The sequence below is a fragment of the Podarcis bocagei genome (assembly GCF_964188305.1).
Source record: "Podarcis bocagei genome assembly, contig: HAP1_SCAFFOLD_175, whole genome shotgun sequence".
Taxonomy (NCBI): domain Eukaryota; kingdom Metazoa; phylum Chordata; class Lepidosauria; order Squamata; family Lacertidae; genus Podarcis; species Podarcis bocagei.
In genome coordinates this window covers 42,501-66,271 of record NW_027670273.1, presented here as the reverse complement: position 1 = coordinate 66,271, position 23,771 = coordinate 42,501, and the positions used below count along the sequence as shown (strand labels likewise).

The window sequence follows — 23,771 nt, the reverse complement described above, 5'->3', positions numbered from 1 at the left end:
GCAAATAGCAGAACTCAGAGAAGCAGTATCACGACTGAATGCCGAGGCTCTGGCATCCAGGAAGAGGGAGGAGGACGCAGCTGCCGCCTACAGGGATCTCCAGGTCAGGTTGGAAGTGCTTACGAAGCAAGGACAACAGACACCCAAACCGGAGGGGATTGGGTTGGGGAGACGCACAGGCGGTCTGGTCTCTCACTTTGATGGGAATTTGCAACAGTACCCCAACTTTAGAGCAGATGTAATGTGTGCACTGCAACTGCTGCACAAAGACTTTAGAGATGAAGAAGAGAAGGTGGGGTTCATCATGTCACATTTGCATGGAGACGCTAAAGCATGGCTGCGCAATTTGTGGAGAGATAAGGATCCTGCGCTCCAAAATGCGGATGCCTTTATTAAAGCGATGGATGGGTGTTTTTTATCAAGCATTGACGTGGATCTTGCCCGGAAGGAGGTGCATGGACCTGTTTTGGGAGGGATTGCACAGCTCGGTTAAAGATGAAATTGCGAGGGGGGAGAGACCCCGGACCACGCAGGAGATCGTTCAGAGGGCGCTGACGGTGTGGGTGCGGCTGGAAGAACGTCCATGGAGCAGGGACGAAGGGCGTGGAGGGCGCGAACCAGCCAGGGGCTCCTCCTTCCTTCCCAGAGAAGCAGCGCGTGCGCAATCCACGCCTCCGCCAGGAGGAGGGGTGGAACCTATGGAGGTTGGAAGCGCAAGGGCTCAGTCAGCAGCCAGAGCCCTAGCACCGGCAACAGTGAAAGCGAAGCCTCCTAGAGGGAACAGGAAGTGTTACATCTGTGAGGAGCCAGGGCATATGGCGAAAGAGTGTCCCCGGAGGCTCCACAAGCACACTGCAGCCTCAGCAATGGTAACTGCAGCAACGCAGCAAGGAGAACCACAGCAGGGAAACGACGCAGTCTGGCTGGAGGAAGAGGCACTGGGGCCCAGCCAGACGTCTCAGTGAAGCAGTCCCCAGAGATTTTACAGCCCATGGACCCCCTCCTGCCCAAACCAGTAGTGAGGCTCACCGCATCTCTCCAGCTGCCCAATGGAATCACCATGGATGTGCCAATCACCATTGACTCAGGAAGCAATGCGGACTTTATAGGGCAGGACTTTGTCGACCGGCACGCTATACAATTGCTGCCTGCCACGCTGCCCCTGCAGGTTGTCACGGTGGATGGCAGGGAGCTGCTGGGGGGGCAAGTGGTGAAGCAGACGCCACCAATGGTGATGCGACTTGGGAATCACAGGGAAGTCATCAGCTTCAACGTCACTCAACTATCGGACACGCCCATTGTATTGGGCATGAGTTGGCTGGACAAGCACAGCCCGACGCTGGCTTGGTACCAGAGGCAGCTGACCTTCGGCTCTTCCTTTTGCGCTGAACACTGCATCGTGCCCCGGCAGGAAGGGGAGGAAGAGGAGTCACAGCTGTAGCTCGGCACGCTGCAAGCGGTTCCCCACAAGTACGCAGAATTTTTGGAGGTTTTCTGCGAGAAGGAGGCAGACAGGCTACCCCCCCACAGACCATATGACTGCAAAATTGACCTGCTGCCGGGGGCGGCGCTGCCCAAAGGGAAGCTGTATTCCATGTCTGAGGACGAACTGCAGGAACTCAAGGAGTTCATAGATCATAATTTGGAGCGCGGTTTCATCCGAGAGTCCAAGGCAGCGGGGGGCAGTCCGGTATTCTTTGTTAAGAAGCGAGACACGCCCCAAAAAAGACTCGTAGTGGACTACCGCATTTTGAACAGTGTGACCAAGCCATCGGACTTCCCCATGCCCCGAATCGACGACCTCCTCGCAAAAGTACGCAAGGGCAGCGTGTTCACCAAGTTGGACCTGCGAGGGGCGTACAACCTCATTCGCATGCGGGAAGGAGATGAGTGGAAGACAGCCATGTTCACGCCCCTGGGCACCTACGAGTATAGAGTTATGCCTTTTGGATTGCAAAATGGCTCCCACGTTTTTCAAGCTTTCATGCATCACGTGTTGGCGGGGCTCCTCTACAAGACGTGCGTCTGTTTCTTGGATGACATCCTGATCTTTTCGGAATCGCAGCAGGAGCATGACAGACACGTCAGGGAAGTGCTGAGCAGGCTACAGCAACATAGGCTTTACGCCAAGCTGGAGAAGTGCCAATTCGACGTAACGGAGGTGGATTTCCTGGGTTACAAGTTGTCTGACAAGGGGCTCGCCATGGACAGCGCCAAGGTTCGAGCGGTGTTGGATTGGAAAAGCCCACGCAACCCGAAGGAGGTCCAACGGTTTGTCGGCTTCGCGAACTTCTATCGCAAGTTTACCAAGGGCTTTGCTATGCAGACGGCGGCCATCACGGACACGCTCAGCTCCAAGAAAAAGAAGTTCATCTGGACAGCGCAGGCAGAGCAGTCCTTTCAGGCGCTCAAGCGTCTCTTCGCGTCAGAAGAACAGCTGCTTCATGTCAACCCCAGCAGGCCGATGAGGGTTGAAACAGACGCCTCAGACAGAGCCGTCGGAGCAGTCCTGCTGCAGAAGGACCCGCAGGGGGTTTGGAGGCCGGGAGCGTTTTACTCCAGGAAGCTCAGCAAGTCCGAACAGAACTACACCATCTGGGACAGGGAGTTGCTGGCCATTCATGCAGCATTCAAAGCATGGAGGCACTTCCTGATCGGAGCCAAGCACACGGTGCAGGTCTGCACAGACCACAAGAATCTGGAGCACTGGCGCACGGCACAGTTCCTGAACCAGAGGCAAATACGTTGGGCTGAGTTCTTTGCGAACTTCGACTTCCGAATAGAGTATGTCCCGGGGGACACCAACATCATGGCGGATGCTCTCTCCCGTAAGCCACAGTATCTGGAGGAGGCAACGCCAGCGACCGCCATGCACATCTTCGCACCGACAGTGTGGGCGTGCGCTGCGGCAACAGTTGACCTGGAGGCGGTGCGACGAGCGTTGCAGGATGACTCCTTCGCGCAAGCAAAGATGGCAGAGGTGCACAGGGGCACGGCAGCGACCGACGAGTTCCAACTGCGAGATGGATTGCTCCTCCATAAAGGGGCCATCTACGTGCCGGGAGACGAACTTCGCGCCAAGGTACTGCAGCAGCTGCACGACGCGCCCACTGCCGGGCACTTTGGCAAGGAGAAGACGGTGGAATTAGTCGCCAGAGACTTCTGGTGGCCCGGAATGAGAGGGGAAGTCGCGGACTACGTGGCGAGGTGTGACACCTGCCAGAGGGCCAAACCAGTACACAGACCGCCGGCCGGACTGCTGGAACCGCTGCAAACTCCGTGCGAACCGTGGGAGAGAGTGGCCCTGGACTTTGTCACGGATCTGCCCAGCTCGAGGGGCAAGACGGCTGTGCTGGTGGTGGTGGACTTGTTCTCCAAGATGGCACATTTCATTCCGTGTGCGAAGGTGGCCACGGCGGAACAAACCGCCAAACTGTTCATAGATCACGTGTTCAAGGTTCACGGTCTGCCGCGGTCTATTCTGTCCGACTAGGGCGACAGTTCATCTCGAACTTCTGGCAGAAGCTGATGGGCTTCCTGAACGTCAAGATCAACCTGGCGTCGGCTAGACACCCGCAGACCAATGGGCAAGCGGAGCGGGTCAATGCCATCATGCAGCAGTACCTGAGCTGCTATGCGAATCAACAGCCTGCGACGTGGGTGGATTACCTGCCTCTCGCCGAGTTCGCCTACAACAACACGAAGCACGTGTCCACGGGGGTCACGCCGTTCTTCGCCAACAACGGGAGGCACCCCAGAACCTTCCCGGGACTGGAAAGACTGGGGGAGGGGGAGCCGCAGACAGCAGATGCGTTCGCGTCGGAGTTGCAGGAGGTCCACGATCAGCTGCGGCGGCACCTGGAGCTGGCTAAACACGCATACAAGGTACAAGCGGACAAACACAGAAGGGTTGGCGAAGAGATCCATGTGGGAGACTGAGTCTGGTTAGCAGCCCAAGCAGTGCCGGCCAGGTCGTTGGCGAAGAAGAAACTAGGGCATAAACAACTGGGGCCCTACCAAGTCGAAGAGCAGGTCAACCCGGTGGCTTTCAGGCTGGCGCTTCCGGAGGGCTCCAGGATGCATCCGGTGTTCCACAGATCGGTGCTCACTCCCTACAAGGCACCGCACAGGTTTCAGGAACCAGGAACGGCGCCGAGTCCGCTCCGAGAGAGAACCGGGCACGCGGGAGTGGCACAGGAGGAGCGCATCAACGAAGTCACGGAGATTTTGGACTCCAGATGGGGGGAAGAGGGGGTGGAATACCTTCTCGCCAAGGAGGGCACCCCGGCCAGTGCGAACAGCTGGGTGCCGGGCTACGCTTTAGACGAACCTCTGCTCAAGGAAGAGTTTCATGCCCTCTTCCCACATAGGCCAATGCCAGGAGACTTTTTCGACGACTGGCTTTTCACGCCCACGCTTTCAGCCAGCACGTTCCGGGGGTTCGACTCGGATGAGGAACCAACACGAGACGCCCGTTCCCCAGAGGGGTCACCCTCGGGATCTGCTTCAGAACCCTCGTATTGGTGGGATGATCGACCAGAGGAGTAGTGGCGCAGAAAGTGGCTGGAGGGTCCAGGACGAGCAACGTCTCCAGAAGGAAGCGAGGGAGAGACGGACATGGACGTTTTCGGGGACGACCCGGGTTTCGAGCACGGCGGCACAGAGATGGAAGCAGAGGTGACCGTCTCCGACGAGAGCAGGGAGGAAGAACCGGAAGACTTCAGATGGAGGCCCGCCACGGGAAGCGAACTGTACCCGACATTCGTCCCCTTGACACGGCAGCACCCAGCTCCCGCACCGGAAGGAGGGGAGGGGGGAAGAGGGGGCTTCGAGGGGGGGATGGATGTCAGGGGTTCAGGAGCAGAGGCGAGGGCAAGGGAGGAAACAGAGAGCGAGGGGGAGGAGGCAGAAGAAAAGATGAGTGATGACGACGACCCGAGATCTCCGAGTCTTTCCAGTGAATCAGAAGATTCACAGAAAGGAGCACCAGTGGCCAGGGCAAGGGGGGAGTCTAGGGGGGCACCCCAGGAAGATAGAGCCAGAGGGGACTCAGAGGAGAGCAGTTGGAAATCGGGACCAGCGTCACCGCCAGGGAGCAGGGAAGAGGAAGGGAGCCAGGGATCAAGCGCTGGCAGCTCACAACAGGAGGGAGGGCACGAGTCAGGAGTGGCCACACCTCCATCGGGGAGCGAAGAAACGGTCAGGCGGAAAGTGGAAGGTTGGGCGCGCGCGCCAAGTTCAAATGCACAGGAAGGTGGCGCAGTAGGCAGCCCGGAAAGGGAGCCAGGTCCTAAAGCCCGGCGCAAGGAGACAGGAGGGTCCGGGGGGTCAGCGTCAGAAGAATCCCGGAAGGAAGAGACCCCGGGGGGCAGAGGGACCCAGAGAAGAACAGTCAGGCGGAAAAGGTGGAGCAGGGGTAGGATATTAAGTTGGTGTACAAGGGGCGGAGATTCAGACGAAGCTTCGCCGATCTAAGCATAAGACGTAGAGTTGCACGCAGCAGCTTGAGAATGGAAACTGTAACTCAATAAAGACTTTTATTTAATGATCGCTGGCTAGCGTGATCCTCTGTGAGCTAGGATCTGGAAGCAACCCTGACACTATTAATAATAATAATAATGATAAGAATAATGATAATGATAATAACAACAACAACAATAATAATGGTAATAATAACAATAATAATATAATGATAACAATAATGATAATAATAATAATGATAATGATAATAATAATAATAATAATAATAATAATAATAATAATAATAATAATAATAATAATGTTGTGTTGTTGTTGTCATTTCAGGGTCCTCTTCCTAATCTTCCAACTCTTCCAACTCTTCAACTCAACTGTATTATTATTATTATTATTATTATTATTATTATTATTATTATTATTAGGGAAACCCAGCCAGATGGATGGGGCATAATTATTATTAATATATATATATATATAATGTTAAGAATAATAATAATAACAACAACAACAATAATGATAATAATAATAATAATAATAATAATAATGTTTTGTTGTTGTTGTTATTTCAGGATCCTCTTCCTACTCTTCAACTCTTCCAACTCTTCAACTTCTCAACTGTATTATTATTATTATTATTATTATTATTATTATTATTATTATTATTATTATTAGGGAAACCCAGCCAGATGGATGGGGCATAATTATTATTATTATTATTATTATTATTATTATTATTATTATTATTATTATTATTAAAAGCCAGCCAGATGGATGGGGTAGAATTATTATTATTATTATATAATATACATATAGATAGATAGATTAGATAGATAGATAGATAAAAATAAATAATAATAATAATAATAATAATAATAATAATAATAATAATAATAATAATAATATTGTTTTGTTGTTGTTTGTTGTTGTTGTTGTTATTTCAGGGTCCTCTTCCGACTCTTCAACTCTTCCAACTCTTCCACTCCTCAACTGTATTATTCTTATTCTTATTCTTATTATTAGGGAAACCCAGCCAGATGGATGGGGCATAATTATTATTAATATATATATATATATAATGTTAAGAATAATAATAATAACAACAACAACAATAATGATAATAATAATAATAATAATAATAATGTTTTGTTGTTGTTGTTATTTCAGGATCCTCTTCCTACTCTTCAACTCTTCCAACTCTTCAACTTCTCAACTGTATTATTATTATTATTATTATTATTATTATTATTATTATTATTATTAGGGAAACCCAGCCAGATGGATGGGGCATAATTATTATTATTATTATTATTATTATTATTATTATTATTATTAAAAGCCAGCCAGATGGATGGGGTAGAATTATTATTATTATTATATAATATACATATAGATAGATAGATTAGATAGATAGATAGATAAAAATAAATAATAATAATAATAATAATAATAATAATAATAATAATATTGTTTTGTTGTTGTTTGTTGTTGTTGTTGTTATTTCAGGGTCCTCTTCCGACTCTTCAACTCTTCCAACTCTTCCACTCCTCAACTGTATTATTCTTATTCTTATTCTTATTATTAGGGAAACCCAGCCAGATGGATGGGGCATAAATATTATTATTATTAATAATAATAATAATAATAATAATAATAATAATAATAATAATAATAATAATAATAATAATAATATAATATCATATTCTTACCCATAATAATAGTAATCATAATACGACCCACTGACCTTGTTGGTGCTGTTGAGTAAGGTCAGGATATCGCCCTTTTTCATGGTCACCTCGCGGGGACTTTTCTCCTGGTAGTCGTAAAGGGCGAGGACCAGTTCTTTGCCGGTCTCGTCGTCGGTGGGAGCGACTTGTTGCTGGGGGGAGAGAGGCGGAGATTAATAATAATAATAATAGTAATAATAGTAATAATAGTAATAATAATAGTAATAGTAATAATTAATAACTAGTAATAATATTATATTATTTATATCATTTAAAATATATGATAATCATGCCCGTTTCGTCGTCAATGGGAGCGACTTGTTGCTGGGGGGAGAGAGGCGGAGATTAATAAAATAATAATAATAATAATAATAATAATAATAATAATAATAATAATAATAATAATTAATAACTGATAATAATATTATATTACTTATATTCTAATATGATAACAACTTGTTGCTGGGGGGAGAGATGCGGAGATTAATAATAATAATAATAATAATAATAATAATAATAATAATAATAATAATAATAATAAATAACTAATAATAATATTATATTATTTATAATATATGATAATATATGATAATCATGCCCGTTTCGTCGCCAGTGGGAGCGACTTGTTGCTGGGGGAGGGATAATAATAATAAATAATGATAACAATAATAATAATAAATTAATAATAAGTAAAAACTAATAATATTATGTTATTTATATTCTAATATGATAATAATGTCGGTGGGAGCGACTTGTTGCTGGGGGGAGAGATGCGGAGATTAATAATAATAATAATAATAAAAAAAAAATTAATAACTGTCAGAGCTGCTTCCAGATCCTAGCTCACAGAGGATCACGCTAGCCAGCGGTCACTTTGTAAAAGTCTTTATTGAGTTACAGTTTCCATTCTCAAGCTGCTGCGCGCAACTCTACGTCTTATGGGTTAGACCGGCGAAGCTCCGTCTGAGTCTCCGCCCCCTGTGCACCAACTTAATATCCTAGCCCTGCTCCACCTTTTCCGCCTGACCGTTCTTCTCTGGGTCCCTCTGCCCCCCGGGGTCTCTTCCTTCCGGGACTCTTCTGACGCCGACCCCCCGGACCCTCCTGTCTCCTTGCGCCGGGCTTTAGGACCTGGCTCCCTCTCCGGGCTGCTTACTGCGCCACCTTCCTGTGCATTTGAACTTGGCGCGCGCGCCCAACCTTCCACTTTCCGCCTGACCGTTTCTTCGCTCCCCGATGGAGGTGTGGCCACTCCTGACTCGTGCCCTCCCTCCTGTTGCGAGCTGCCAGCGCTTGATCCCTGGCGCCCTTCTTCTCCCCTGCTCTCTGGCGGTGACGCTGGTCCCGATTTCCAACTGCTCCCCTCTGAGTCCCCTCTGGCTCTATCTCCCTGGGGTTTCCCCCTAGTCTCCCCCCTTGCCCTGGCCACTGGTGCTCCTTTCTGTGAATCTTCTGATTCACTGGAAAGACTCGGAGATCTCGGGTCGTCGTCATCACTCATCTTTTCTTCTGCCTCCTCCCCCTCGCTCTCTGTTTCCTCCCTTGCCCTCGCCTCTGCTCCTGAACCCCTGACAATAACTAATAATAATATTATATTATTTATATTCTGATATGATAACGACTTGTTGCTGGGGGGGAGAGATGCGGAGATGAATAATAATAATAATAATAATAATAATAATAATAATAATAATAATAATATTTATATTCTAATATGATAACGACTTGTTGCTGGGGGGAGAGATGCGGAGATTAAGAAGAAGAAGAAGAATAAATTAATAATAATTAAAAACTAATAATAATATCATATTGTTTCTAATATTATAATAATGCCCATTTCGTCGTCAGTGGGAGCGACTTATTGCTGGGGGGGAGAGAGGCGGAGATTAATAATAATAATAATAATAATAATAATAATAATAATAATAATAATAATTTAATAATAATTAATAACTAGTAATAATCTTATGCTATTTATATTCTAATATGATAATAATGCCCGTTTCATCGTCGGTGGGAGCGACTTGTTGCTGAGGGGAGAGAGGCGGAGATTAATAATAATAATAATAATAATAATAATAATAATAATAAATTGATAATAATTAATAACTAATAATAATATTATGTTATTTATATTCTAATATGATAATAATGTCGGTGGGAGCGACTTGTTGCTGGGGGGAGAGATGTGGAGAATAATAATAATAATAATAATAATAATAATAATAATAATAATAATAATAATAATAAAAAATTGATAATAATTAATAAATAATAATATTATGTTATTTATATTCTAATATGATAATAATGCCCGGTGGGAGTGACTTGCTGCTGGGGGGAGAGATGCGGAAATTAAGAATAATAATAATAATAAATTTATAATAATTAATAACTAATAATAATCTTATATTATTTATATTCTAATATGATAATAATGCCCGTTTCATCGTCGGTGGGAGCGACTTGTTGCTGGGGGGAGAGAGATGCGGGGATTAATAATTATTTATAGTATTAATTAATTATTATTATTATCATCATCATCATCATCGTTATTATTATTATATTTTTCCCCGTAGTAATATAATATAATATAATATAATATGATATAATATAATATGATATAATATAATATAATATAATATTCCTCATAATAATAATAATAATAGTAACAACAACAACAACAACAACAATAATAATAAATTATATGCTTACCCGGCAGGCCTGGGCTTGCTCCCGCAGCGCTTGAATGCTGCTTCCGTAGGCGGTCAGATCCGACATCAGCGCTTCGTGCTTTTTCAGAAGCGCCTGAAAAACGGGAAGGAAAAAAGGATGGAAGAAATCAAGAATAATTCCAATTGCAAACTGGCAAAAAGCGGATTTGCTATGGAATAATTACAGAATAATTTGAATTGCAACCACCGGATTTGCAAATTGCAATAGAATAGAATACCATATTGCATAATACAAAATAGAATATAAAATAAAAGATATAAATTATGTAATGTAATATAAAATATAATAAAGTGAATAAGTGGAATTGCAATTGCACTATTAATTGCAAAAACCGGATTTGCAAAATTGCAATATAATCTAATACAATATTATATAATACAAAATATAAAATAAAATAAAATATAACATAAAATATAAAAGATATAATGTAATATATAATATAATATCATAAAGTGAATAAGTAGAATTGCAATTGCACTATTGCATTTTTTTGGCAAATGGGAAATGACGGAAGAAATCCAGAATAATTCCAATAGCAAAATTGCAAAAAGCGGATTTGCAATGGAATCATTACAGAATAATTCGAATTGCAACAACCGGATTTGCAAATTGCAATAGAATATAATATAATATGATATAATACAAAATATAAGATAAAAGAAAATATAACATAAAATATAACAGATGTAATGTAATATAGAATAGAATAGAATAGAATAGAATAGAATAGAATAGAATAGAATAGAATAGCAATTGCACTATTGCATTTTTTGGGCAAATGTAATATAAAATATAATATAATAAAGTGAATAAGTAGAATTGCAATTGCACTATTGCATTTTTTGGGCAAATGCCGGAAGAAATCAAGAATAATTCCAATTGCAAACTTGCAAAAAGCGGATTTGCAACAAAATAATTCCAGAATAATTCTTATTGCAACAACCGGATTTGCAAATTGCAATAGAATATAATCCAATATGATATCATACAAAATAGAAGATAAAAGAAAATATAACATAAAATATAAAAGATGTAATGTATAATATAAAATATAATAAATTGAATTGCAACCACCGGGTTTGCAAATTGCAATAGAATATAATACTATATGATATAATACAAAATAGAAGATAAAAGAAAATATAACATAAAATATAAAATATGTAATGTAATATGTAATATTATGTAATATATAATATAATATAATATAATATAATATAATATAATATAATATAATATAATATAATATAATATAATATAGTAGAGAGAGAGAAGGAAGGAAGGAAGGAGAGAGAGAGAAGGAAGGAAGGAAGGAAGGAAGGAAGGAAGGAAGGAAGGAAGGAAGGAGAGAAAAAGAGAGGGATAGAGAGAGAGAAGGAAGGAAGGAAGGAAGGAGAGAGAAGGAAGGGGAGAGAGGGGGAGGAAGGAAGGAGGGAGGGAGAGAGAGAAGGAAGGAAGGAGAGAGAAAGAGAGAGGGACAGAGAGAGAGAGGGACAGAGAGAGAGAAGGAAGGAAGGAAGGAAGGAAGGAAGGAAGGAAGGAAGGAAGGAAGGAAGGAAGGAGAGATAGAGGTAGAGAGAGAAGAAGAGAGACAGAGAGAAGGAAGGAAGGAGAGAGAGAAGGAAGGGGAGAGAGGGGGAGGAAGGAAGGAGGGAGGGAGAGAGAGAAGGAAGGAAGGAGAGAGAAAGAGAGAGGGACAGAGAGAGAGAAGGAAGGAAGGAAGGAAGGAAGGAAGGAAGGAAGGAAGGAAGGAGAGATAGAGGTAGAGAGAGAAGAAGAGAGACAGAGAGAAGGAAGGAAGGAAGGAGAGAGAGAAGGAAGGGGAGAGAGGGGGAGGAAGGAAGAAGGGAGGGAGAGAGAGGAGGAAGGAAGGAGAGAGAAAGAGAGAGGGACAGAGAGAGAGAAGGAAGGAAGGAAGGAAGGAAGGAAGGAAGGAAGGAAGGAGAGATAGAGGTAGAGAGAGAAGAAGAGAGACAGAGAGAAGGAAGGAAGGAGAGAGGAGGAAGGGGAGAGAGGGGGAGGAAGGAAGGAGAGATAGAGGAAGAGAGAAGGGCAGAGAGAGAGAGAGAGAGAGAAAGAAGGAAGGAAAGAAGGAGAAAGAGATGGAGAGAGAGAAGGGCAGAGAGAAGGAAGGAAGGAAGAAAGGAAGGAAGGAAGGAGAGAGAGGTCGCTCGTTTGGCGGTGAAAAGCCGAATTCGAAAACTCTTTTCCCATTCATTCATTAATAGGAAACCAATCCAATTAAGCCATTAACGACTTCCTTCCTTCCTTCCTTCCTTCCTTCCTTCCTTCCTTCCTTCCTTCCTTCCTTCTCTCCCTCTCTCTTTCTCTCTCCCTCTCTCTCCTTCCTTCCTTCCTTCTCTCTCTCTCTCTCCCTCTCTCTTTCCCTCTCCTTCCTTCCTTCCTTCTCTCTCTCTCTCTCTCTCTCTCTCTCTCTCCTTCCTTCCTTCCTTCTCTCTTTCTTTCGCTCACCTCGGCCGAATCCTCGTCTTTCCCGTAATCGGTGCTGCTAACGATCGGCTCCTTTTCCCGCATCCAGGACTCGGCCTCGTTAGCGTCGGCGAAATATTGCTGGGCCTGCAGGGAATCTTCTAGATCCTGCCGCCTCTGGGACGCTTTCCCTTTAAGAGATTCCCACTTCTGGTGCAGGTCGGAGAGCTTGGCTCTGACATCATCGGAGGCGAAGTGGCCTGGGGACAGGAAGGGGCGGGACAGGAAGTGGAGGGGAGAGGAAGTGGAGGGGAGGGGAGAGAAAGGGGAGAGGAAGGGAAGGGGAGAGGAAGGAGGTAGGAAGGGGCGGGGAGAGGAAGGGGAGGGGAGAGGAAGTGAAGGGGAAAGGAAGGGAATAATAAAATATAAGGGAGGAGACAGGAAGTGGAGGGGAGAGGAAGGGGTGGGGACAGGAAGGGGAGAGGAAGGGAAGGGGAGAGGAAGGGAAGGGGAGAGGAAGGGGCGGGGAGAGGAAGGGGTGGGGAGAGGAAGGGGCGGGGACAGGAAGGGGCGGGGAGAGGAAGGGGCGGGGACAGGAAGTGGAGGGGAGAGGAAGGGGAGGGGAGAGGAAGTGGTGGGGACAGGAAGTGAAGGGGATAGGAAGGGGCGGGGAGAGGAAGGGAAGGGGAGAGGAAGGGGATAGGGTGACAGGAAGTGAAGGGGATAGGAAGGGGCGGGGAGGAGACAGGAAGTGAAGGGGAGGAGACAGGAAGTGAAGGGGAAAGGAAGGGAATATAATGTAATGTAATGTAATGTAATGTAATGTAATTAACATAAAATAATATAATATAATGAAAATAAATATTATGGGGGGAAATGGAGGAAATTATGGGGGACAGGAAGTGAAGGGGACATGAAGGGAAGGGGAGAGGAAGTGAAGGGGAGAGGAAGGGAAGGGAAGAGGAAGGGGAGGGGAGAGGAAGTGGAGGGGAGAGGAAGGGGAGGAGACAGGAAGGGAAGGGGATAGAAAGGGAAGGGGAGAGGAAGGGGAGGAGACAGGAAGTGAAGGGGAGAGGAAGGGAAGGGGAGAGGAAGGGAAGGAGACAGGAAGCGAAGGGGACAGGAAGTGAAGGGGAGAGGAAGGGAAGGGGATAGGGAGACAGGAAGGGAAGGGGATAGGAAGGGAAGGGGAGAGGAAGGGAAGGGGAGAGGAAGGGGAGGAGACAGGAAGTGGAGAGGAAGGGGAGGAGAAAGGAAGGGAAGGGGACAGAAAGTGGAGGGGACAGGAAGTGGAGGGGAGAGGAAGGGGTGGGGACAGGAAGTGAAGGGGATAGGAAGAGGGAGACAGGAAGAGGCGGGGACAGGAAGGGGAGGGGATAGGGAGACAGGAAGGGAAGGGGACAGGAAGGGAAGGGGAGAGGAAGGGGTGGGGAGAGGAAGTGAAGGGGATAGGGAGACAGGAAGGGAAGGGGAGAGGAAGGGGCGGGGAGAGGAAAAGGTGGGGACAGGAAGTGAAGGGGAGAGGAAGGGGAGGAGACAGGAAGTGAAGAGGAGAGGAAGGGGAGGAGACAGGAAGGGAAGGTGATAGGAAGGGGCGGGGAGAGGAGGTGAAGTGAAGTGGAGAGGAAGGGGTGGGGACAGGAAGAGGCGGGGACAGGAAGGGGAGGGGATAGGGAGACAGAAAGGGAAGGGGATAGGAAGGGGCGGGGACAGGAAGTGAAGGGGATAGGAAGGGAGAGACAGGAAGAGGCGGGGACAGGAAGGGGAGGGGATAGGGAGACAGGAAGGGAAGGGGACAGGAAGGGAAGGGGAGAGGAAGGGGTGGGGAGAGGAAGTGAAGGGGATAGGGAGACAGGAAGGGAAGGGGAGAGGAAGTGAAGGGGAGAGGAAAAGGCGGGGACAGGAAGTGAAGGGGAGAGGAAGGGGAGGAGACAGGAAGTGAAAGGGAGAGGAAGGGGAGGAGACAGGAAGGAAAGGTGATAGGAAGGGGCGGGGAGAGGAAGGGAAGGGGAGAGGAAGGGGAGGGGATAGGGAGACAGAAAGGAAAGGGGATAGGAAGGGTCGGGGAGAGGAAGGGGAGGGGAGAGGAAAAGACGTGGAAAGGAAGGGGAGGAGACAGGAAGTGAAGGGGAAAGGAAGGGAACAATATAATATAATATAATATAATATAATATAATATAATATAATATAATATAATATAATATAATATAATATAATATAATATAATATAATATAATATAGAAAATCAATAAATATTATGGGGCGAAATTATGGGGGACAGGAAGGGAGGGGACAGGAAGGGGAGGAGACAGGAAGGGAAGGGGACAGGAAGGGGAGGAGACAGGAAGTGAAGGGGACAGGAAGGGGAGGGGAGAGGAAAGGGAGGAGACAGGAAGTGAAGGGGAAGGGGAGGAGACAGGAAGGGAAGGTGATAGGAAGGGGCGGGGAGAGGAAGGGAAGGGGAGAGGAAGGGGAGGGGATAGGGAGACAGAAAGGGAAGGGGATAGGAAGGGGCGGGGATAGGAAGGGTCGGGGAGAGGAAGGGGAGGGGAGAGGAAGAGGAAGGGAAAATAAAATAAAATAAAGAAAAGATAATAAATATATTAATGAAAATCAATAAATATTATGGGGGGAAATGGGGGGAAATTATGGGGGACAGGAAGGGGTGGGGACAGGAAGAGGCGGGGACAGGAAGGGGAGGAGACAGGAAGGGGAAAGAGAGGAAGCGGGATGTGCAGTTGAAATGGGAATTCAAATCCGGAACAGAGCGCAGCAGTGACCCCTAAGTTGATAGGGAAGGCTAGCACTGACCCCTGACCCAACCCTAGCACTGACCCCCTAACCCTGACCCACAACTAGCGTTGACCCCTAACCCAATTCTAGCAGTGACCCCTAACCCAACCCTAGCACTGACCCCTAAACCAATCATACCAGTGACCCCTAAGCCTAAACCAAGATTAGCGCTGACCCCTAACCCGAGCCCAAGCCTAGCATTGACCCCTATCATTGACCCCTAACCCAACCCAAGCACTGATCCCTAACCCTAGCATTGACCCCTAACCCTAGCATTGGACCCGAACCCTAACCCAACCCTAGCATTGACCCCTAACCTGAACCTGCTTCCGAACCCGAACCCAACCCTAGCACTGACCCCTAACCCTAGCACTGACCCCTAACCCTGATCCAACCCTAGCGCTGACCCCTAACCCCAACCCTAGCACTGACCCCTAACCCTATTCCTAACCCAAGCCTAGCACTGACCCCTAACCCTGACCCCTAACCCTATTCCTAACCCTAGAACTGATCCCCTAACCCCAACCCAACCCTAGCGCTGACCCCCAACCCTATTCCTAACCCTAACCCACCACTAGCACTGACCCCTAACCACAACCCTAGCGCTGACCCCTAACCCCAACCCTAGCAATGACCCTAAACCTAACCCCTAACCCAACCCTAGCACTGACCCCTGACCCAACCCTCGCACTGACCCCCTAACCCAACCCTAAACAAATTGCTAGCCCTATCCTAACCCTAGCACTGACCCCTAACCCAACCCTAGCACTGACCCCTAACCCAACCCTAGCGCTGACCCCTAACCCTATTCCTAATCCTAACCCTAGCACTGACCCCTAACCCCTAACCCAACCCTAGCACTGACCCCTAACCCCTAACCCAACCCTAGCACTGACCCCTAACCCTAACCCAACCCTAGCATTGACCCCTAACCAAACCCAAGCACTGATCCCTAACCCTAACCCCTAACCCCAACCCTAGCACTGACCCCTAACCATATTCCTAATTCTAACCCTAGAACTGATCCCCTAACCCCAACCCAACCCTAGCACTGACCCCTAACCCTAACCCAACCCTAGCACTGACCCCTAACCCTATTCCTAACCCTAACCCTAGCACTGACCCCTAACCCCAACCCAAGCCTAGCACTGACCCCTAACCCTATTCCTAATCCTAACCCTAGCACTGACCCCTAACCCTAGCCCAAGCCTAGCACTGCCCCCTAACCCTAACCCAACCCTAGCACTGACCCCTAACCCTAGCACTGACCCCTAACCCTAGCACTGACCCCTAACCTTAACCCAACCCTAGCACTGACCCCTAACCCTGACCCAACCTAGCACTGAACCCTAACCCTGACCCAACCCTAGCCCTGACCCCTAACCTTAACCCAACCCTAGCCCTGACCCCTAACCCTGACCCAACCCTAGCACTGACCCATAACCCTGACCCAACCCTAGCCCTGACCCCTAACCCTAACCCAACCCTAGCACTGACCCCTAACCTTAACCCAACCCTAGCGCTGACCCCTAACCCTGACCCAACCTTAGCACTGACCCCTAACCCCAACCCAACCCTAGCGCTGACCCCTAACCCCAACCCTAGCACTGACCCCTAACCCTATTCCTAATCCTAACCCTAGCACTGACCCCTAACCCCAAACCAACCCTATAATTGATCCCCTAACCCCAACCCAAGCCTAGCACTGCCCCCTAACCCTAACCCAACCCTAGCACTGACCCCTAACCCTATTCCTAATCCTAACCCTAGAACTGATCCCCTAACCCCAACCCAACCCTAGCACTGACCCCTAACCCCTAACCCAACCCTAGCGCTGACCCCTAACCCCAACCCTAGCACTGACCCCTAACCCCTAACCCAACCCTAGCACTGATGCCCAACCCTAACCCAAGCCTAGCACTGCCCCCTAACCCTAACCCAACCCTAGCACTGACCCCTAACCCCAACCCTAGCACTGACCCTAACCCTAACCCTAACCCAACCCTAGCCCTGACCCCTAACCCTAACCCAACCCCTAACCCAACCCTAGAACTGATCCCCTAACCCCAACCCAAGCCTAGCCCTGACCCCTAACCCTAACCCCAACCCCTAACCCACGTCTAGCACTGCCCCCTAACCCTGACCCAACCCTAGCCCTGACCCCTAACCCCAACCCAACCCTAGCACTGACCCCTAACCCCTAACCCAACCCTAGAACTGTTCCCTAACCCCAACCCAACCCTAGCACTGACCCCTAACCCAACCCTAGAACTGATCCCCTAACCCCAACCCAAGCCTAGCCCTGACCCCTGACCCTAACCCAACCCTAACCCCAAACCAAACCTAGCGCTGACCCCTAACCCAACCCTAGCACTGACCCTAACCCTATTCCTAATCCTAACCCTAGCACTGACCCCTAACCCTAACCCCAACCCCTAACCCCTAACCCAAGTCTAGCACTGCCCCCTAACCCTAACCCTAACCCTAACCCTGACCCAACCCTAGCCCTGACCCCTAACCCCAACCCTAGCATTGACCCCTAACCCTAACCCTATTCCTAACCCTAACCCAACCCTAGCACTGACCCCTAACCCTAACCCAACCCTAACCCCAACCCCTAACCCAAGCCTAGCACTGCCCCCTATCCCTAACCCTAACCCTAGCGCTGACCCCTAACCCAACCCTAACCCTCGGCAAAAGGGGTCCCCCCTTCGGACCCACCTTCTTCCACCATGGTGTTCCCCTTCTGAGTGACGGCCTTGATCCGGGGTTCGTGTCCGGCAATTTCCGCCTGCAAAGCTTGGTGCTTCTTCAAGAGGTTCTGGACCCCAATGAGGTCCTTGCCTGGAAGGGATAATAATAATAATAATAATAATAATAATAATAATAATAATAATAATAATAATAATAATAATAATAATAATAATATATTTTCAGCCCATCAGGCTGGGTTTCAATAATAATAATCATCATCATCATCATCTGGGAATAATCCGCCCTGGAATTTGGTTCATTCCCATTTCTCCCAAAATTATTATCTTAATTATCTGGATGTTTCGGGACTACAAATCCCATGAGCCAATGGGGTTTCGGGACTCCCAACTCCCATGATCCTTAGTTAACAGGGCCAGTGTTAATCATAAACAACGGTATGGAATAGATCATAAATATTAATAACTAATTACCAATTAATAATACTAATAGTAATAATAGTACTACCAATACTTATAATAATAATAATAATATTAAAGCTATTATTTATTAATATTTATGATCTATTCCACACTGATGATGACGATGATATTATTATTATGTGGAGATCGTCACCCACAAATCATCATCAGTTTGGAAATAATAATGCAATATAAAATATAAATAAATAATATAATATAAAAATATAAAAATATAAAATATAAAATAAATATAATATAATATATAAAAGTAAAAGAAAAGAAAATATAAAAGATAAAATAATAATATAATAATATAATATAAAAGATATAATATTATAATATAATAACATAATATAATATAAAATTGAAAGTAATAACAAAATATAAAATTAAAATATAAAATAATACAAATAATAACTTAATATAATATAAAATCTAAAGTAATCATATAAAACATAAAATCAAAATCAAAATTAAAAAATCAAACAAATCAAATTAACAGCAATTAAAGACGACCGAATAATAATAATAATAATAATAATAATAATAATAATAATATCTTCATTGTCATTGCCCCTTTATTATTAATAATAATAATAGTAATATCTTGATTGTCATTGCCCCCTTTATTATTCATTGATAATAATAATAATAATAATAGTAATAATAATAATAATAGTAATAATAATAATAATAATAATAATAATAATAATAATAATAATAATAATAATAATAATTGCCCCCTTTGGGGAAAACGAAATTACTTGATGATGAACGATTCACAAAGGAACCGTTAATTATGATTTATTATTATCATTAATTGATCATGATTTATTATGAATTGATCATGATTTACTATTATTATTGATTATGATTATGATTATGATTATTATTATTATTATTATTATTATTATTATTAATTGATTATGATTTATTGTTATTATTAATTATTATTTATTAATATTATTATTAAATTATTATGAACAATTAACGAAGGAACCGACCTCGGTTGGTGGAGGCGGCGATGGGCTCCTTCTCCCGGATCCAGGTCTCCTCGTCCTCCACGTCCCGGAAGAGCTGCTGGAGGCGGAGCGAGTCGGCCAGCTTCTGCTTCCGGGCCGCCATGGGGTCGCGCAGGGCCTCGTACCGCGCCCCCAGGGCCTCCTGCTTCTTCCGGATGTTTCCGGCGTCAAAATGGCCGGCCTCCTGGAACTGGCGGGCTTGGATGGCGATGCCGTCGATCCGGTCCTGCGGAGGGAGCGTCGTGCATGAGGGGCGGCTGAGGACGGCGACCCACGGAGGAGACCCATAACCCCGAGGGGGGGAAAGGGGCGAGGGGGTAGGGAAAGCCTGTGGGGGGCGCCCGGAGAGGCCCTGACCCCTAAGAAGAAGGGGTGCCCCATAGCCCCTGACCCCTAAGGAGAGGGGGCGGCTGAGGCCGGCGACCCACGGAGGAGACCCATAACCCCGAAGGGGGGAGAAAAGGGGCGAGGGGGTAGGGAAAGCCTGTGGGGGGCGCCCGGAGAGGCCCTGACACCTAAGGAGGAGAGGGGGCACCCCAATAGCCCCTGGCCCCTGAGAGGGGGTGCCCTGAGAGCCCCTGACCCCTAAGCAGGAGAGGGGGTGCCCCATAGCCCCTGATCCCTAAGGAGGAGGGGGGCACCCCATAGCTCCTGACCCCTAAGGAGGAGAGGGGGCTTGGATGGCGATGCCGTCGATCCGGTCCTGGGGAGGGAGCGTCGCGCGTGAGGGGCGGCTGAGGACAGCGACCCACGGAGGAGACCCATAACCCCGAGTGGGGGGGGGAGAAAAGGGAGTATGGGGTAGGGAAACCCTGAGAGGCCCTGACCCCTAAGGAGGAGAGGGGGCGCCCCAATATCCCCTGACCCCTAAGCAGGAGAAGGGGCGCCCCATAGCCCCTGACCCCTAAGGAGGGGGCTTGGATGGCGATGCCGTCGATCCGGTCCTGGGGAGGGAGCGTCGCGCGTGAGGGGCGGCTGAGGACAGCGACCCACGGCGGAGACCCATAGACCCTGAGGGGGGGAGAAAAGTGGGGGGCGCCCTGTGGGGGGCGACCTGAGAGGCGCTGACCCCTAAGGAGGAGAGCGGGCACCCCAATAGCCCCTGACCCCTAAGGAGGAGAGGGGCGTCCCGAGAGCCCCTGACCCCTAAGGAGGAGAGGGGGCGCCCCATAGCCCTTGACCCCTAAGTAGGATAAGGGGCACCCCATAGCCCCTGACCCCTAAGGAGGAGAGGGGGCTTGGATGGCGATGCCGTCGATCCGGTCCTGCGGAGGGAGCGTAGCGCATGAGGGGCGGCTGAGGACGGCGACCCACGGAGGAGACCCATAGACCCCGAGGAGGGGAGGAAAAGGGAGTATGGGGTAGGGAAACCCTGAGAGGCCCTGACCCCTAAGTAGGAGAAGGGGCGCCCCAATAGCCCCTGACCCCTAAGGAGAGGGGGCGGCTGAGGCCGGCGACCCACGGAGGAGACCCATAGACCCCGAGGGGGGGAGAAAAGGGAGTATGGGGTAGGGAAAGCCTGAGAGGCCCTGAACCCTAAGTAGGATAAGGGGCGCCCTGAGAGGCCCTGACCCCTAAGGAGGAGAGGGGGCGCCCCGATAGCCCCTGACCCCTAAGGAGGAGAGGGGGCGACCTGAGAGCCCCTGACCCCTAAGGAGGAGAGGGGCGTCCCGAGAGGCCCTGACCCCTAAGGAGGCGAGGGGGCGCCCTGAGAGCCCCTGACCCCTAAGGAGAAGAGGGGGCGCTCTGAGAGCCCCTGACCCCTAAGGAGGAGAGGGGGCGCCCCAATAGCCCCTGACCCCTAAGGAGGAGAGGGGGTGTCCCAATAGCCCCTGACCCCTAAGGAGAGGGGGCGGCTGAGGATGGCGACCCACGGCGGAGACCCATAACCCCGAGGGGGGAGGAAAAGGGGCAATGGGGTAGGGAAAGCCTGGGGGGCGCCCGGAGAGACCCTGACCCCTAAGGAGGAGAGGGGGCGCCCCAATAGCCCCTGACCCCTAAGGAGGATAGTGGGCGTCCCAAGAGCCCCTGACCCCTAAGTAGGAGAGGGGGCGCCCTGAGAGCCCCTTACCCCTAAGGAGCAGAGGGGGCGCTCCTGGGCAGGGAGCGTCGTGCGTGAGGGGCGGCTGAGGACGGCGACCCACGGAGGAAACCCATAACCCCGAGGGGGGGAGAAAAGGGAGTATGGGGTAGGGAAACCCTGAGAGGCCCTGACCCCTAAGTAGGATAAGGGGCGCCCTGAGAGCCCCTGACCCCTAAGCAGGAGAAGGGGCGACCTGAGAGCCCCTGACCCCTAAGCAGGAGAAGGGGCGCCCCAATAGCCCCTGACCCCTAAGCAGGAGAAGGGGCGCCCTGAGAGCCCCTGACCCCTAAGGAGACGGGGCGGCTGAGGCCGGCGACCCACGGCAAAGACCCATAACCCCGAGGAGGGGGAGAAAAGGAGTGATGGGGTAGGGAAAGCCTGGGGGGTGCCCGGAGAGGCCCTGACCCCTAAGAAGGAGAAGGGGTGCCCCATAGCCCCTGACCCCTAAGGAGAGGGGGCGGCTGAAGCCGGCGACCCACGGCGGAGACCCATAGACCCCGAGGGGGGGAGGAAAGGGGCGATGGGGTAGGGAAAGCCTGTGGGGGCGCCCTGAGAGCCCCTGACCCCTAAGGAGGAGAAGGGGCGCCCCAATAGCCCCTGACCCCTAAGCAGGAGAAGGGGCGCCCTGAGAGCCCCTGACCCCTAAGCAGGAGAAGGGGCGCCCTGAGAGCCCCTGACCCCTAAGCAGGAGAAGGGGCGCCCCAATAGCCCCTGACCCCTAAGCAGGAGAAGGGGTGCCCCATAGCCCCTGACCCCTAAGGAGCAGAGGGGGCGCTCCTGGGAAGGGAACGTCGTGCGTGAGGGGCGGCTGAGGTGACCCACGGAAGAGACCCATAACCCCGAGGGAGGGAGGAAAAGGGGCGAGGGGGTAGGGAAAGCCTGTGGGGGGCGCCCAGAGAGCCCCTGACCCCTAAGGAGGAGAGGGGGCGCCCCAATAGCCACAGACCCCTAAGGAGAGGGGGCGGCTGAGGACGGCGACCCACGGCGGAGACCCATAACCCCGAGGGGGGGAGGAAAAGGGGCAATGGGGTAGGGAAACCCTATGGGGGGTGCCCGGAGAGGCCCTGACCCCTAAGGAGGAGAAGGGGCGCCCCAATAGCCCCTGACCCTAATAATAAAAATAATAAGAATAAGAATAAAATCATCATCATAGTAATAATAATAAAAATAAGAATAAGAATAAAATAATAATAATAATAATAATAATAATAATAATAATAATAATAATAATAATAATAATAATTCACTTATTATTATGATTTATTATTATTTTTAAATATTAATAGTAATAAACGGCACCCGGTGGGCGGCCACGTATTATAATAATAATAATAATAATAATAATAAGAAGAAGAAGAAGAAGAAGAAGAAGAAGAAGAAGAAGGAGAAGAAGAAGAATAAAAATGAAATAAGAATATCACGGAATAACCCCACCACTTGGCCTCCCATCATACATGTCATCTCTTTCATCTGTACCACACCGACTTGCATTTATTCGTGCAAGGTTCAATGTCCTTCCATCGAACCTGCTGAGCCACAGATTTTCCAAGGGTTTGGTGTCTCCGCTATGCGTGTGTGACGGGAAAACTGTCGAATCTCTTCCACACATAATGTTCAACTGTCCCCTACATAGCATAGCCAGGACTAAATTCCTGGGTCCTGCTTTACTGCGCTTGGTTGGCAGGCCTGTTGAGTCACACGCCGCACTACTTTTGCAGGATACAGATCCTTCTGTAACTCTGCAGGTGGCGAGATTCCTGAATGCGGTTATCTCACACACAAAAACCACCAAAAACAACAACAACATCAAAAACTAATCGGACAGTTATGAAGAAGAGTGCATGTCGGATCTCGTCTTCAGTTTTCCTTTTTCTGGGATCCGTCCCCTGGAGCTCTCCGGGCCCCAAGCTCTTATCTGGCTCTGCCCAATGACCCACCCCTGCATCATGGCGTTCACCTTCTGGTGCCGAATATATCGGTCTTTATGCCTCTGTGCTTTTATGTTTGTACATACTTTATGGGCTAATAGCCGTAAATAAATAAATAAATAAATAAATAAAATAAGAATGAAATAAAAATAAAATAAAATTAAAATAAAATAAAATAAAATAAGAATAAAATAAGAATAGGAATAAAATAAGAATAAAATAAAATAAGAATAAGAATAAAACAAGAATAGGAATAAAATAAAAATAAAATAAAATAAGAATAGGAATAAAATAAAATAAGAATAAAATAAAATAAGAATAAAACAAGAATAGGAATAAAATAAAAATAAAATAAAATAAGAATAGGAATAAAATAAAATAAAATAAAATAGAATAAGAATAAG

General features: G+C 47.9%; 1 protein-coding gene across 1 annotated transcript in view; it reads right to left on the bottom strand.

Annotated features, from left to right (window-relative positions):
- The window catches only part of LOC308579549 (spectrin alpha chain, non-erythrocytic 1-like), a gene marked incomplete at its 5' end in the record, with an annotated part of 132,418 nt that overhangs the window by 66,583 nt on the left and 42,064 nt on the right, over positions 1-23,771 (bottom strand). Inside the window, 5 exons of the mRNA XM_081214111.1 lie at positions 7,220-7,354; positions 9,918-10,010; positions 12,411-12,628; positions 17,883-18,005; positions 19,339-19,582. Coding sequence (XP_081070237.1) covers positions 7,220-7,354; positions 9,918-10,010; positions 12,411-12,628; positions 17,883-18,005; positions 19,339-19,582 — 813 coding nt within the window. The remainder of the gene's footprint in view (positions 1-7,219; positions 7,355-9,917; positions 10,011-12,410; positions 12,629-17,882; positions 18,006-19,338; positions 19,583-23,771) is intronic.